At 34.4% G+C, this 15,421-nt stretch overlaps 1 protein-coding gene across 4 annotated transcripts; it reads right to left on the minus strand.

Moving 5' to 3' along the window:
- Positions 1–229: 229 nt before the first annotated feature.
- Positions 230–15,083, minus strand: LOC148622188 (synaptotagmin-C-like). Of its 4 annotated transcripts, none has more exons than XM_088571829.1 (4): positions 14,936–15,083; positions 6,433–7,784; positions 2,106–2,214; positions 230–1,806 (listed from the first exon to the last, which is right to left on the minus strand). In XM_088571829.1, exons 2-4 carry the CDS (start codon positions 7,753–7,755, stop codon positions 1,481–1,483), a joined length of 1,758 nt encoding a protein of 585 aa, XP_088427955.1. In that variant the 5' UTR covers positions 7,756–7,784; positions 14,936–15,083; the 3' UTR covers positions 230–1,480. The 4 variants fall into 4 exon arrangements, with proteins under 4 accessions (XP_088427955.1, XP_088427954.1, XP_088427953.1 ...); XM_088571828.1 differs by having other exon boundaries at positions 14,915–15,074; XM_088571827.1 differs by having other exon boundaries at positions 14,869–15,074.
- Between the last annotated feature and the right edge of the window lie 338 nt (positions 15,084–15,421).

Here is a 15,421-nt window from a genome sequence, read left to right on the forward strand (position 1 = left end):
TTAATTTATTTCATCAATTATGATCAACCGTTTTTTCTGTGACAAAAATGTGTGATATCACAATTTCAAGTGAACCTTTTCTGAAAAGTAAAGATTTCGATATCACCGTTCACTTATATTGAAACACCGGGTTATTCAACTGGATTATCCCTCTGACTGAAAACTCATGTACATGGTGGCAGCGGTGCATCGTGAAAGATTGAAAAAAAAAAGTGAATAAAAAAGAGAACATATCGATGTTCGGTAACACCTGGTTATATAGGTACACTTGCAATCACTGAATATGTATACTTGTTAGATCTTACACGCACCAGACTAGCCCTATCATTGGCTTTCAGAATCGACCTCGATTTTCTTCAAATTTATCAACATGAATTTTAAATTCTGTGAATGGCGGATTGATATGAAAATTGTGATCGAAGTTTGGCGGGATAAAGTTCGAGAGTGGAATTACCGATCTAATTTATTTCAGTGTGAATTATCGAAATTTATTACAATGGGAACATTCGATAATACACTGCTATCTATATAATAAATGTTTTTTTTATCATATATATTTTATTGAAATAACACTGTTTTGCATAGTTAATAAAATCTGTTTTTTTTGTATGTAATCTGCCCCGAGGGAAATAACTTTCTAAGACGGTAAATATTACCTCGTGAACTAACTGGTGCCATTTTAGTCCAACGTTTCAAAACTAACGACGATGTCACAGTTTATTTGACATTTACGTTTTCACTGGAAATTTATGGTATCACGGCATGAGATCTAATATATCAGACTGTAATGGTGTAAAAATATGTGATAAACAGCTAAATACATATTTGTTTTTTATTTTTTTTCAAATATTACCCATGTTGTCAGCCCTCGATCGATATCGCCCTTTAGGCAAATGCCCTAAGCACCGATGTCTTGAGGTAGTTTTCAGTAACTGCGGGTGTTTTTAAGAGGATATCTCATTTGTCTTAGTGTTGTATGTTGAGATATAGATTCAAAGAACTGAATGTATTATTGAATGCATTTTATCGTGTATTTGTTGTTTCAATTCATTCTTGACATTACTTTACAGGGAGTGGATAAGGCCTAAAAAAAACCGCTGACATTCGCCTGTCAACAGGCAGGAGATGTTGGTCACTAATGCGTCGTTATATGTTATATTACTTTTTAGTTTATTTTGAAGAAGTGTTTTCGTTCTGTTACCATGGATTTTCTTACTTTTGTTTTTGGTTCTTTCAGAGCTTACACAAAGGTGTGTTTACACTTCAAGTCTATTTTGTAATCTAAGAAAGCAAATTACTATTTAATATTTAGGTTATGTGCTGGTGCATTTGTTGCGTTTCCCCATATCCTTTCCTTTTTCTATCGACCATGTATTTTCAGAGTTAAAGTACATCATAAGTAAGGCACTTGTACAGTAATAATGGCACGTGTACAATACTGTTCAATGTTTTGGCGCCGAAGGTACTTTTGTTAACACACTTAAATAAAGTCTTGGTTCTGCAGATATACCCGATCAGATACCTCCGTGCCTGGTGTATTGATGCATTTTTCCCATAATTCAATTTCCGTTTTCTGTAAACCATCAACGCCAAGTCTAATTTGACCAATAAGTTCGTCACTTTTTAATTTTTCGTGATTGTAAAGGGATATGACAATATTGGTGTACGCCATATCGTCAAATTTAGGAGATATTGAAAACTTAAATTGTTCGTCAAAGTCTGGATTGGAAGATTTTTTAACCAACTTCGTATGTTTACGAGATACCGATCTGCCAGGCTGTCGTAATTCTATTTTTACGTAAGGATCTGAAAATAATAAAAGTATGTAAACTGACATTTATTAATGCAAGTGGAGAAAAAATAAATACGGTTTGACATGTAATTATTTACCTCGAAGTTTATTTTATTTATGTTCAATGTTGAAGTGTTAAAGTGAAGTTCGTTGAAATCAAAAGAGCTATGTGGGATAGAATTTCGATAAGCGCTTTTGTTTTCACGATCACATTTTTTGCTATGTTCTGTTTGTTTTGCTTTTAGGAAAGAAAACAGAAAATAACGAAAATTAAAAAGGAAAATAATCGTAGTAAGGTTAAATGATAACAAACCTGGTGGACCTGTGTGATGCCACGGAAGATCTCGTGCTCTCCTTATGAACACGTATATATTACAGTCACGTGGTTGAAAGAGAAGAGACACACCAATAGAACCAAGATCCTAAAAATAGTTAACCGTGTACATATATAAGTTGTATGGTTTTAACTGTAATACGAGGCAGATGCAACCTTCAAGAGGATGAAGTTGAATATATAGATATTTATATTGACGTACTAAGTTCCAGGAGATAAGTTCATATTTCTTTAAGCTATGGTAAGACACGCTACTCCACTAGGTTTTTAATTAATGATTAAGGAAAACAGTCTCCAGTTAATGTCATTTATTAAAGAGTAATCAAGGGATCCAAGGCTATAGCGGTAATCAAAAGAATGTATTCCAGGGACATACACAAAAAAGAACATAAAGTAACTAAAATCATACATACAAAGTAACAAAAGTGACTGAGCAACTCGGACTTCACTAAAAACTAGGAGCATGGACCAGGTGCACCGGTAGGGTAAGCGTCCTCTGCTTTTCTAGAAACACCCGCCGAGTTGCTCATACAAAGTCAAGTCCGGGGTAGACAAACGAGGAAAGGAAAACTATGACCCGTTGAATAAATCAGTTTTCATGGTGCTGATGGATATACCATAACGATCCACGAGTTCATGATGACGACCATAAAACTTCTATAGTGATGACTTCAATCTTGTAACATAATCCTGTTCCAGAAGCCTATTCGTTAGAGTTCTAGCGCGACACAAAAAGTCTGCGTAGTTTCGGCAAGCTGTGGCATAACGTATGAGTTGTGATATGATCACTCCATACACAGGAGCCGAAGGGATGTTGCCACAGATGAAAGGAAAGTTGACAATTCTGAATGAAAAGTCATCACGTTTGTCGTAAAGTTTGGTCAATAGTTTTCCTTTACCATCGATTTCTAAGTGTAGGTCAAGATATGAGGCTGACTTCACAGTGTCTGTAGTATCCTTTATCTCAAGTTCTTTTGGGTAGATGCGATGTATCAAATCCCCGAAATTAGGATTGTTTAAATATAATACGTCATCTATATAGCGGAAACTGAGATTAAAGGATCTAGCCAAACGATGTTCTTTCTTTCTGATCAGATCAGCTATAAAGTAGGCCTCATAAGAGTGAAGGAATAGGTCAGTAAGTGAAGGAGCACAATTTGTTCCCATTGGAATGCCGACCGTTTGTTGAAAAACACGTCCACCACACTGGACAAATATGTTGTCGATTAAAAATTCCAGCATTTTGTAAACATCTTCCTCTGTATATTTGGAAGATAATTTGGAATTATTTTTACAAAGTATGAGGAATCTGTACCAAGAACTATATATTTGTATCTAGGTGTACCATCTTTTTTGGAAAAACAACGATGTATAATGATTTGAAGTGGGGATTTTAACTGAGTATGGGGAATAGAAGTATACAGTGTTGAAAAATCATAGGTTTTAATGCTATTATATTCAGATAATAGTCTTGAACTTATTATCTCCAAAAGATCTTTCGAATTTTTCAGGATCCACATTGAATTAATACCACTACGTGAGTAACAAGTGTTGTGGTAGGACTGCAGACCCTCTTTGACAGTTGTGAGTATAGAAGTTAAAAGTTTTGAAAGAGGTTTGGTGGTACATTTTGCAGATCCAACTATGAAACGTTGTTGGTATGGATTCTTGTGAAGTTTAGGAATCCAGTACATAGACGGTAAATCACAATCATCGTCCTTGGTAGAGAGACCAAAAGAGGATAGCACAGATTTAGGTTTTCCACAATCTCTTCTTTGGAGAGAGTGGTAGCAGTATAGGTCTTATAACTGCTGTTATTTTCTACGTCTACCTCTGATAATAAACATTGGATATAAAACGTTTTGCAGACAAAAACAGTGTTGTTTTGGGCTTTGTCTGTTGGTACGACATACTTGTCATGTATAGTAGATAATGTTTTTGCTACATCGGGGTCTTTGAAAACTGATGTAGCCTTGGCACTCATTGACCTACTTAAAACTTTCATTCGTTTCAAAATTAAAGACCTCACGGCCTTTAACCACTCTGACAGAGAATCAATGTCTTCTTGTTCTCGTTTTATCCATTTTCGTGCATAGTCCTCGACGGCATCCATAAGAACTTTGAAGTTATAATTCCAATTTATGGAGCGTGTTTCACGGTACTTGGGACCTCTAGAGAGGATATTACGCAGAGATTCGTTTTCGATAATGGTTAAATCTCCCGTAACGACGTGACCAGAAGGACCATATTTGAATGGAGAGGTTTTGCAAGAACAGTTAGGTGGTTTAGCCCTGAAGTCCTCAATCTCGAGGTTCTGCAATAGCCTTTTATAATTGAAAATTTTGGATGCGATGGGTGAAGTATAAGAATATGAAATAATTGGTATGGATTTGTCTTTGAAATATGGGGGAATTTTGTTGGTAACGTTTTTGTGATGGAGGATGTTAGCCAAATTAATTGCATCTATACCTTTGTTGACAAACGATAGTGGAAGAAATGATCGTTTTTCTTCATCTTGACTTTTCACACAAACTGGTAATGACGTATAAAATAACACAGAAATATACATATATTTAGACGTTTGTATAATATTGATTTGTTGTGACATGCATCATTAACTTGATCCTCTACCCTACATAACACCTAAATGAACTGTCCCGTACTACCATACATCGTGTACTAAGTTACAGCCCTAGATTAATCCTACGAGGAGGAATGACCCGGCCAGCGAAAGCTATATTTTTATATAGCTTAGTTGGCCGAGTGGTCTAGGCGTAGATGTCACAGTGGTACGAGTTCGAATCCCGCGGAGGGAGCGACCAAAAATTTTCATCGCAAATTTGACAGTTCTAACATCGTTGGGAATTTCTCAGACCTTTATATATATATATATATATATATATATATATACTGGTAGTATGAAAATAGTGAACATGACACTATATAACAGATATAAGTAAATTACACCCCCTAAAAATTTGGAGAGTCTCCTTTCAACAAAAAAGGATGGCATTAAAAGCGGCAACTCCCAGCAATTCTTATATATGATAAATACACACAATAACATAGCAGATCAAAGAAAAAGGTGGTAGAAAGGGCTGGTGGTGGGTTAAAAATATCCACGAGTAATAACAATAGACTTCTACTTGATAGAGATAAATTGTAAGTGTCACGTGACCCCTTTCTAACTTTTATTGGTAAACTCACGAAATGACAAATCACCTCATTCATGGGTCACCATAGGGGAAACTTTGGCATATAAATAATTTTATTTTCAATAAATTGTTATATTTAAAAATCTTCTTGTCTATTTTTTCTAGACATCTTGATAGTTCTTGACACTTCATAGCGCTGCTTGACACTTCTTGTCGCCAATTTATAAGATCGGTATTACTTAGACTTAGTAAGTGCTCTTACTTTGATTGATTGATTGATTGTTGGGGTTTAACGCCCGAGCAGCAATATTTCAGCTATATTCAGGCGATGAACATGAAAGGGATGATAAAATAAACATGAAATGATGATGAAATGAAAAAGGGATGGGACACAAGGTCGATAAATTTTGATTGCCGCAAGTTAAAAGGAAAGGATGAGTAGGGTCGGACAATTTAGCCTCCTGTGGCGCAGCGCAAAGGTTCCTACTCCTTTGAATACCACAGAAGGGTTCTTTAACGTGTGAGGAACGTGGCATCTTTCCCAACACGGCGCACCACTATGGTTTGTGGTCAGGTTTTCCGTATTATAGTCTGACAACCCCAGCACGTAACACGCCAGGGGTACCCCATTCCACTACCAGGGGTACACATGGGCAGAACGCCTAGCCCCCGGCTAGATTTCTGAGCACTGTTTAGTCGCCTTTTACGACACGCTTAGCGCTGCTGCAGGCCTATTCTTTTGTCACCCGGGCCTACACGGGGCGCTCGTACTTCGAACATTCTGGTTAAAGATTTACACTTCTGGTATGTCGGAAAAGAAAAAAAAGTATCTGAACTATTTTTGCATCATTCTTATTTGGAGTACTATTTAATTTTGTGAACGTCGGATTGATATTCGTGTAGTGATGTTTTGGCGGGAGAAAGTGCGATAGTGAAATTACCCAATTTATTTCACAGTGTGAATAATCGAAATTGTTTACCCTGGGAACAGTCAGTAAATCACTGCTATCTATATAATAATGAGATTTATTAGCAATTAATATTGTAACTATTCAGCATGGGTTAAGTTCTTTGGAAAACTGTGAATAGTTAACTCGTCCTAGTTTTAGTATCGCATGAATATGACCCCCTAGACTATTAGATAAACGTACCTCTCGTTCTCTCTTACTGTCAATTTCTTTCCACATTCTGTTTTCAGTCATTAAATCGTAGTTCTCCAAGTTAACACTTATTTTACCAAGGTATTCTGGGTGTTTCTGATAACGTTCCTTGTGAAATATTTTAATATCCAGTAGCATTAAGTGGAGTTGTTTTAAAGAAAGAGAATTAAAGGCAAGTTCCTGATTATATATTGGGTTTTTATTTTGTTTTACAATGTTCGTTTGTCTTTGATATTTTCCCGGAGTCAGACAAACTTTGCAGTAAGAATTGATACATGGGTCTATCCTGTTAACACCTCCTAAATTTTCAGCCCTAATTATTGTTACTTTAAACATTTTTGATGCAGCAAGAAATTGGAAGGCAAACTTAATCTCGCCACTTTCAGCATGACAACGTCCAGTTGATACTTGGGAGAGTATACTCTCCTCAAGTTGAAAAGATGGTGTTGAACCCTCAAGTCGAAAAGATCCAGAAGGAGATGGAGTTAATTGTCCTTCAAATTCGAGTTCGTGGATTATTGAATCTTCCGACGAAACTGACGAACAATCAGTACCAAGTAAAGACGATCGACGCCGGAAATAATGTTCGGTCTTTCCTTTTCGTTTTCTTTGATAGTTTGGTTTTGGTGGCGATAAATGGCTCGTGCAAACGGTTTCACGATTTAGACTGTTATCGGCTAAAGCCGGAGCTGAAACAACTACAGTCGGTGTAGATGTGTTTTCAACGCACACATGAGTAAAATTTTCACTTGACTTACACTTTTGTTTCAGAGATTCAATGACCAACAATCTCGTCAAATCTTCGTTCGATATGAAACCATTGCATCCTGAATGAAACAAAGACTCCTTCCTTTTAGTATGAGGAGGCTGATTTAGTGTAGTAAATCCGTATGATGTTTTGCTACGAAAATGAGGTAAAGACACTGCGGCTTTTGATAATGGATCGGCATTAGTTTGTCGTGGAAGGCTTTCCAAATACCCCAGAGATCGAGTTTTATCTCTGTAAAGTAGCGTGAATTTGACATCTTCATTCAAAGACATTTGATCAGATTGCGTTCGAGGTAATGGAACGTGTCCAGTGTGCTTTGGACTACTCGTTGCAATACTATTTCGTTTCTGACTCATTCTGTACGACGGGCCACCTTCATAACACTCAGTATTATCGCTCCGCATTGCCTCGACTGAGCCGGGAATGACAAATTCCGGTATTGAATTTGGTGTTATACCTGCATGTAAAGTATTTCTGGTATCATTACTCTCTGGAGAATAACGCTTCTTCAAAATCCAATCCTTAAAATCCTTCAATGATTCCATACTTAAAGTATGCCAACGTTCAAAACCGCCTAAAAAGATGTGAAATAAAAAGAAATGTTTAAAATTGCTGTCCTTCTGTTTTTAACATTGATACATATGTAATAAGTTACAGATGTAATCGATGAATCAATCTATAACGTGAAGAGATAATTCGGACCGATATCGCCGTCCAGTTTAAATTTGAATGAAAACAAGTACGTTTATAAATCCTCTCATTTTTCAATTCGTGGTAAAAATAAGAGGCTGGGTGACTTTAAATATACACATTAATTTTTGACCCATTAAAAAGTAAATACATTAAGTATGCAATTTAAAGTTTTAATGCACGTTAACATAAGAATTGACGAATGCACTAATGGTAAATATATTTTGTTGAATTGTTTGTTATATTTTTGTTCGTTTCTAGTACGTGTTCACAAAGGTTTGCAAGATTTTCAAGTCAACATGTCTACGTATATGCATGTAAAATGTAAAATACGAGTATATATTTTGATTTTAATAGTTGAATAAACTTGATTTCAAGGATTGGGTAATGTAATGGATAATTCATTTTCCTATTTATTTGTGACGTTTTCGTTTTTTTAAATAAGAAATTTCAATATTTAAAGTATAAATTTATCAGTCATTTAAATCTAAATTAAACTTACTTCAATGACATTCAATGACATTCTATCCAATTTGTTATCATCACGTTTTAACATTTGAATAATTTACGAGAACATCTAAAGCTTCATATTGTCACTGAATAGAAAAGTACGTAAAATAACAGTGACAAGCGCTTAATATTGAAAACATCAATCTCTAAAACCCTCATATCATTGAGATCATCAATATTGTATCTTGAGATTAGAGCGCTTTTTGTACAGGAAAACGAATGCTATGATATGCTATAGACAAGATATATGCCTAATATTTCCACGGTATACACAGTCCGGAGTGCTGCTTAGAAGTCAGGGATAGTTCTACTATTCAAAAGAAAAATGAAGCCTTAAGGCTTGATGACAACAGTGGTCTAGGTCTCATAAGGAAGGTAACAGGTAGATTGCTACAATAAATTGACGATGAACACGCAGTTTATTCACAATGCAAGACGAAACAAAGTTAAAAAAAATAACATTGACGAACGAACAAACAAATAAAAACAAGCAGGAATCTCTATTACATGAGGATTTCATTAGTTTACACAGTTAGTACCAATGTTCACACTGTTAAACAATTCTAATCCAAACGTTTCATGTTTACGGTATTGTATCATGCAAATATTTCAAGTTTTTGTCGTTTCATTTTTTTTTCAAGTGTAAAATGTAAGACATTAAAAATTCTGAATATGGAAATTTTTTACAAACTTCATGACAATGTTTGGTAGACTATAAACAGAAATTGTGTGTTGTTTGTTACGTTATTCAGATTGCATTAAAAAAGTAATCAAGGGAACCATGATTTTAGCGGAAATCAAAAGAATGGAATCCAGGGACAAAGACCAGACATGGGAAACTGACAAACACAACAAAGAATATAAAGTAACATAAATAATACATACAAAGTAACAAAAGTAAATGAGTAACTCGGACTTCATTAAAAATTGGGAGCATGGACCAAGTGCACCGGTAGGGTAAGCGTACTCTGCTTTTCCAGAAACATCCACCGAGTTGTTCATAAAATGTCGTCCTGGATAGACGAAAGAGGAAAGGAAAAGTATGACACGTCGAACAAATCAGTTTTCATGGTACAGATGGATACACCGTAACGATCCACGAGTTCATGATGACCATAGAACTTCTATAGTGATGATTTCAGTCATGTAGCATATCCCTAGTTAGGCTTCCTAGGAGTTTTAAGTCTGGACTGGCACAGAAGGCAAGGACAGCTAAAGGTTAACACCATAAATAAAAACGTACAACCCCTAGTATGAATCAACTGATATATCATTTATAGGGTAAATTAGCCACAAAAACAGATTTTGAGAAAGAACTATGGACTATGTACTATGGAAAATCTAAAAAATAAATCAACATTAAGGCGGATTCCATGATACAGCACAAATAAAATGTTAGTTCTTTATTAAGATTTATAATAAATATTTAAACGAAAGTAAATTGAATGAAATGAATATCTTCAAAGGTAAAATTACTTGCTCCTTAAGGAGTGTAAATCAGAAAATTTGTTATTAGCAAAGAAAACATATTCAATAAACTGTACCAAATTGTGACAAGAACGAATGTGGATTGTGATGTAAAGATCTGTATTGAAATTTCATTAGTTAGTCACCGAACTTATTCAATCTTACCTGTATGAACGATTTCCTCAATGAAGGAAGAGATAGTTTCTATAGAAAGAACCTATGAACTAAGTACTTATAAGTCATAATAACTTATATACTTATTGAATTAAGGTAGTCTTCATATTTAAAAAAGTGACGTCTCTTTTTACAAACATTTTTCTAAAAGATAGTACATTTTTACCCGTTTATATCGGTTTCTATCGGTAAACACACTCTCAATAACACGTTGTTTTGTCCTCTTCAGGTGAGAGAGAAACAAAGTCTAAATTAACTTACTATTATTCGTACTACATTTTTTCTCCTTCATTTTCTATTGTTACATAAGAACAATAATCACCCAACACCTCCAATAATAACCTTGTATGATAGCTTTTATTCGACTCGTTCCACCTGGCACGGTTAACAGGTGATTTGCACTGTTTTTATTCTGTTTTTTGTTTGTTTTTCTCACTTTAGCGAGTGACGTTGGCGCTGGAACACGACTTATGCTTATGATAGATGAGTTTCTACATTAATTGAATGTTCTACTGTTAGATACATTACCATATCTCACTACAAGGGAGAGAACATTTATGACGATTAAACAAAAACAATTTATGGAGAGTTTTGTGATTCGAATCTTATCTCAAGACTTAAGTGCTTGAAGTACAGTACAAAAAATGAACCGATCTTTCACAGATAAATGAAGAAAAACTATCAAATTTCATTAAGTGTGAGAACTTTCTTACATCGCTACAAGTACAAAATGTATTTAAAAATGTATTTGTAGCCACATAGCTTCTCAGGGCTGATCAAACAAAGAAAACGTCCTGAAGAAATCACTACTACCAGATATTGTCGCCATGTCTGTCTCTGAGAATACAATAAGAAAACAATCACAGCTTAACCATGCACGGATATTAATATTTTACATCTAACAAAAATTCCAAAATCACTTAGGATCAAGAAAAAATAAAATAAAACAGAAAAAAAAAACAAACCCTGTGTCCCAAACTTTATCTTTGATAATATCAAGAGGTATCATATTCATAGGGAAGGACCGCGATGACTAGTTTCCGTCCTTGTTCTATTTTTCTATTTGGTATACTCCAAAAGTAGAGAACAGACAGTTGGTTAACATACAGACAGTCTTTACAAAGGTACTCTATTCCATGATACCATTGGCGTTTAACAGTTCCTTCACAAAGTTCAAGTTTAAAAAATCCCATTTGTAACATGAATCTTCTTTTTTCCTTTGTTCTTTTTATGGAATAACATAGAGACGACAAGCATGTACCAAAATGTATGCTCTAAATTGAAGCCAGCAAATAATATTGCATGAAAGGTCACATAGGCCTATATAATGCAATGAGGAAACAGCCATGAAATAACCAAAACACTAAAACCAATATTGCATAGGTAAGCTCCGCCTCTTTGGGAAAAGATTACGCCTACAAAAAAGCATACATACAAATGTCAATTTTATTAGGTTTCATATAATAAAATACAAATCATTAAATCTCTGCAGGTTTTCTTTGCCAGACAGAGAACAAAAAATATAATGTCTACTCATTAATTTAAAGATAGAACCGAAAAAATACACATTTCTTTACTTTTGAAACATATTAGCAAAAAAAAAACAACCCCCAAGTTGAACATAATGTATCGAAATGAAATTTTGCTCAAATACAGAGCTAAAAGTTAGTGAAAGTTGAAGTTGCAATTTGAAAATTTTACCGATTTCCGATCAAAAGCACAGGTATTTTGGGCATGGACCCCCCTTTTTGGGTCCCAAGGTAAAACAATAAAATCTTTTCACTTGCGGATCGTGTGGATAGTAGAAAAGGTATTGTAATCGACTGGTTATGGAGTTTTGAGACTTGTTATATGCCTACATATTGTAGAAAATTGTAAATATGGAAAAATAAATAGATTTTTTTTACATTTGGGCCAAAAAAGGGGGTCCATGCCCCGAATAGTTGTGTTTAAAAGCCTTCAAAAAGACAATTAGCGTAAATCAGTCTAATTCAATTAAAAAATACACACCTGAGAGAGAACCAAATCATCGCTTTCTACATTTTCAATGTCAAGCCAATCTGGTAGAGAGAATGCGTCTGCCATACTGCCTACTGTGCGGGTTATTAGATTTTCCCGCCAAACGTTATTTTTTTCTGCACGGACTGTCATGGGCGTGTCATTCATGTTACAAATCATTTATAGCAACGCCTTCCTCGTTAGCCAAATAAACTTCTCACGCTGCGCGTTCGAAAGTTTATTTGTCTAACTCGGAATACTATGCTATAAATATAACGTTAATGTGCCATGTGAACGTCATTGCTTGTTATCTTGGCATTTGCAAAAAGTCCTTGTTTTACTTAGACATTTTATGACCTATTTTCACTAAATCATTTTGGACGTACTTTTGCTTGAGGGAACAAGGTGTGCTTATCAGTTGCTTTTAGATTTTGAACTAGCTTACATAAGATCGAGTACTCTTTCGAGGCAGATACAGCTTGTTATCTTTTGTCCTATTTGTTAAAGAGATTTTATTCTGTATCGATCTCCCAAAGCATACAGATTTTTATAGTTCGTTTCTATTGTTGTAGTTTTCCTATATTGTCCCAGGTTAGGGGGAGGGTTGAGAGCTCATAAACATGTTTAACCCGCCACATACTTTATGTACCTGTCCCAAGCTAGGAACCTGTAGTCCAGTGGTTGTCGTGGATTTTTTTGTTCATTGTTATTCGTTTTACGTTTTTTTCGTTAAGGTCGATTTTCGTCTTTTATGAATAGTTTCACTTCATTTATTCATCTATTTTGGGGTCTTTTCAGCTTAAAAACACAAATGGTGTGCACATGGTATTTACAAACACAGACGTAGGCACACACGATTAAATTAATTAAGAACTAGTGTTAAAAGCGATTTAAAAACTACAGTAAAGGGTAAGTTAAAGCAAATGATTTCACCATTCAAAAACAGTAAAAACTGTTAAAGATGAAAAAAATATGAATTATAAAAATATTTTAACCTCCAAAACAATGAAGGCACAGAAAAAGTAGGACTATGACAGCGCTTAACACACACTATAAGTGTAAAATTGGCCTGTAAATTTCGTTTCAAGTTATATGTCTCATATTACGTGCACGTTAAAATTTCAATGTTTTCTAATACTCACATTATGTGAAGATGGTGGAATTATTTTGCAAAATAAGTAAAAAAAAACAACATATCTTAAGTTTTTTTAATCAAACAGAACACTTTTTCTACTAATACATGAAATATATGTTGATTTTTTTTTGGAAAGATTTTTGGTGAATAATAATGTTCTTCAGCACAAAACATTGTCGCGACATGTTTTCTTTATGGTCGATCCTTATAAAGTAGCTAGACATTATCATACATTTTAAGTTGTGCTCAAATTACATAATCAATGCCTATACCAATACCAATATATTAATTCTTTGATAATCAATACGAATACATAGAAATTGAGAAAGAAAGAGCAATTGATTACTATATACAAACAATTTCCTTATCAATATATTTTGTAGCGAGCAAGAAAAAAAATAATGTGCTTTTACGATTTTAAATTGATGCAATCACAAAAAAGGCTATGAAATTAGCCGACATCAGACAAGAAAAACTGACCGATATTCTGTCGGGAAAAACCGACCGACGATGTTTTGGTAAACACAGCTTGAATAATCACTGCTTATTACATGGGTATGACGTAAAACATTCTTTAAAACAAATTTCGAGAGTAAGCGTCGTAACTGGATGAATGTTTTCTTGTGATAAAAAAATCGCATTTAATTAAATGTGGCCCTTAGTAACTTTGTCCTGAAATTAAAGCTTCTCTGAAAATAGGAAACCTCTTTTTATATTTTTATACCAATTATTTTTCAGTTGGAAGTTCAAGTTCCGTTATGCTAATAGGGAGTTCATGTAACATTATTGTGAGAGGTCAAAACATTGCTGATAATATGATACTACAGTGACCCTGCAGTGGCGTAGCCAAGTTCAAAGCAGGAGATATGAGGGCCGCAATCAGGAGCTTAAAACACATTTTGCAACTAATGCAGCCGTAATTTTTCATTCTGATAACAGCTTTTGCCCCAAACAGAACAAGCTCTGGGAGGTATAAAATCACAGCTAGCTTTGATTTAATTTTTTTTTAATTTGTTTTGTTTAGCGTGTTTTTTTAAATTTTATTTTCAATAAAATAAGGAGACAGTGATTAAAATAATTAATAGAAAATCTATGACCTTATTCCTCGGTATGACCGCACAAAGGGATATTCTGCTTCTCACACACATATAGTCTTCATAATGCTTTTCAATATATCTGTGTTTCTTGATATTTCAGACACATACTTTGCCAGTCCACCTCAAATGACATTAATTTAAAGTAGCCCAATTGCTTACAGAGTCCCTAACAAAGGCATAATCGGGACTATTGAATAAAACACAATGAACAGTGAAGGATAACATTTATTAGTCAGAAAGAAATAATTATTTTTTTGCCGTGTAATATTTTTTGTCGTCTAAGGACTGGACATTGACATTTGACTTATTTTCGTGGCTAAATTGATTTAGGCTCGGATCTCGCCAAAATTATGGGAATTAAATGTGGAGTAAAATTACACACTCAAAATGTTTATTCTGCACTCATTTTTTTATCACGTTTCAGAAAAAGTTCTGGAAGGAACAATATGTGGTTATGAAAAATTAAAAAAAGCAGTTTTATTTGTAAGCACGTGCTTACTGTGCTACCATGTATCTATTAATTACGGATGCTAAGTTTGGTTGTCTTGGATAGATAATGAAAGTCGTAAGTAGTATTTCCACCTTACCTCATTCGAATCCAAAAGTGTACAAAAAGAGGTCCCTATAACATACCATTAAAAGCCCAAACAGTACCTCTGAACTCCTGAACTTCCTAAATATGTAATCCCACTGCGTTTACTGAATATGGATCATCAAGATCTGTGTCAAATTCATACCAAAATGCACATTCTTAAAGAAATAGTAATAATTTGGAAATAGAGCTTTAATGTGATTAGGATAAACCTATAGTGGCTAACGTTTGATAGAGAAATCGGAGCATGCATTATGATTCATATTAGTATATATCTTACAACGCACGCTATTCACCTTAATGATTTCCTAATAGAAATTTTATAAGTAAAGTGTCACTTTCAAATGAAATGAGATGAATAGAAGATATTAATATGCAGACCGACAAACAGCTTGCGTAAGATTACATAAATCACAGTTTCAGTAAGTTATGCTTTTAATACTCATTCACACCTCTTTGTACATATATCTATGTATGCATATTTTAAATTCAAAATAATACTTTTAATATGACGTTCCAATTCTGACTGACTTGTTCATTTTGAAAAC

Source organism: Perna viridis, chromosome 3, assembly GCF_037379345.1.
Source record: "Perna viridis isolate PV_CMFRI_1.1 ecotype Kerala chromosome 3, ASM3737934v1, whole genome shotgun sequence".
Classification (NCBI taxonomy): Eukaryota; Metazoa; Mollusca; class Bivalvia; order Mytilida; family Mytilidae; genus Perna; species Perna viridis.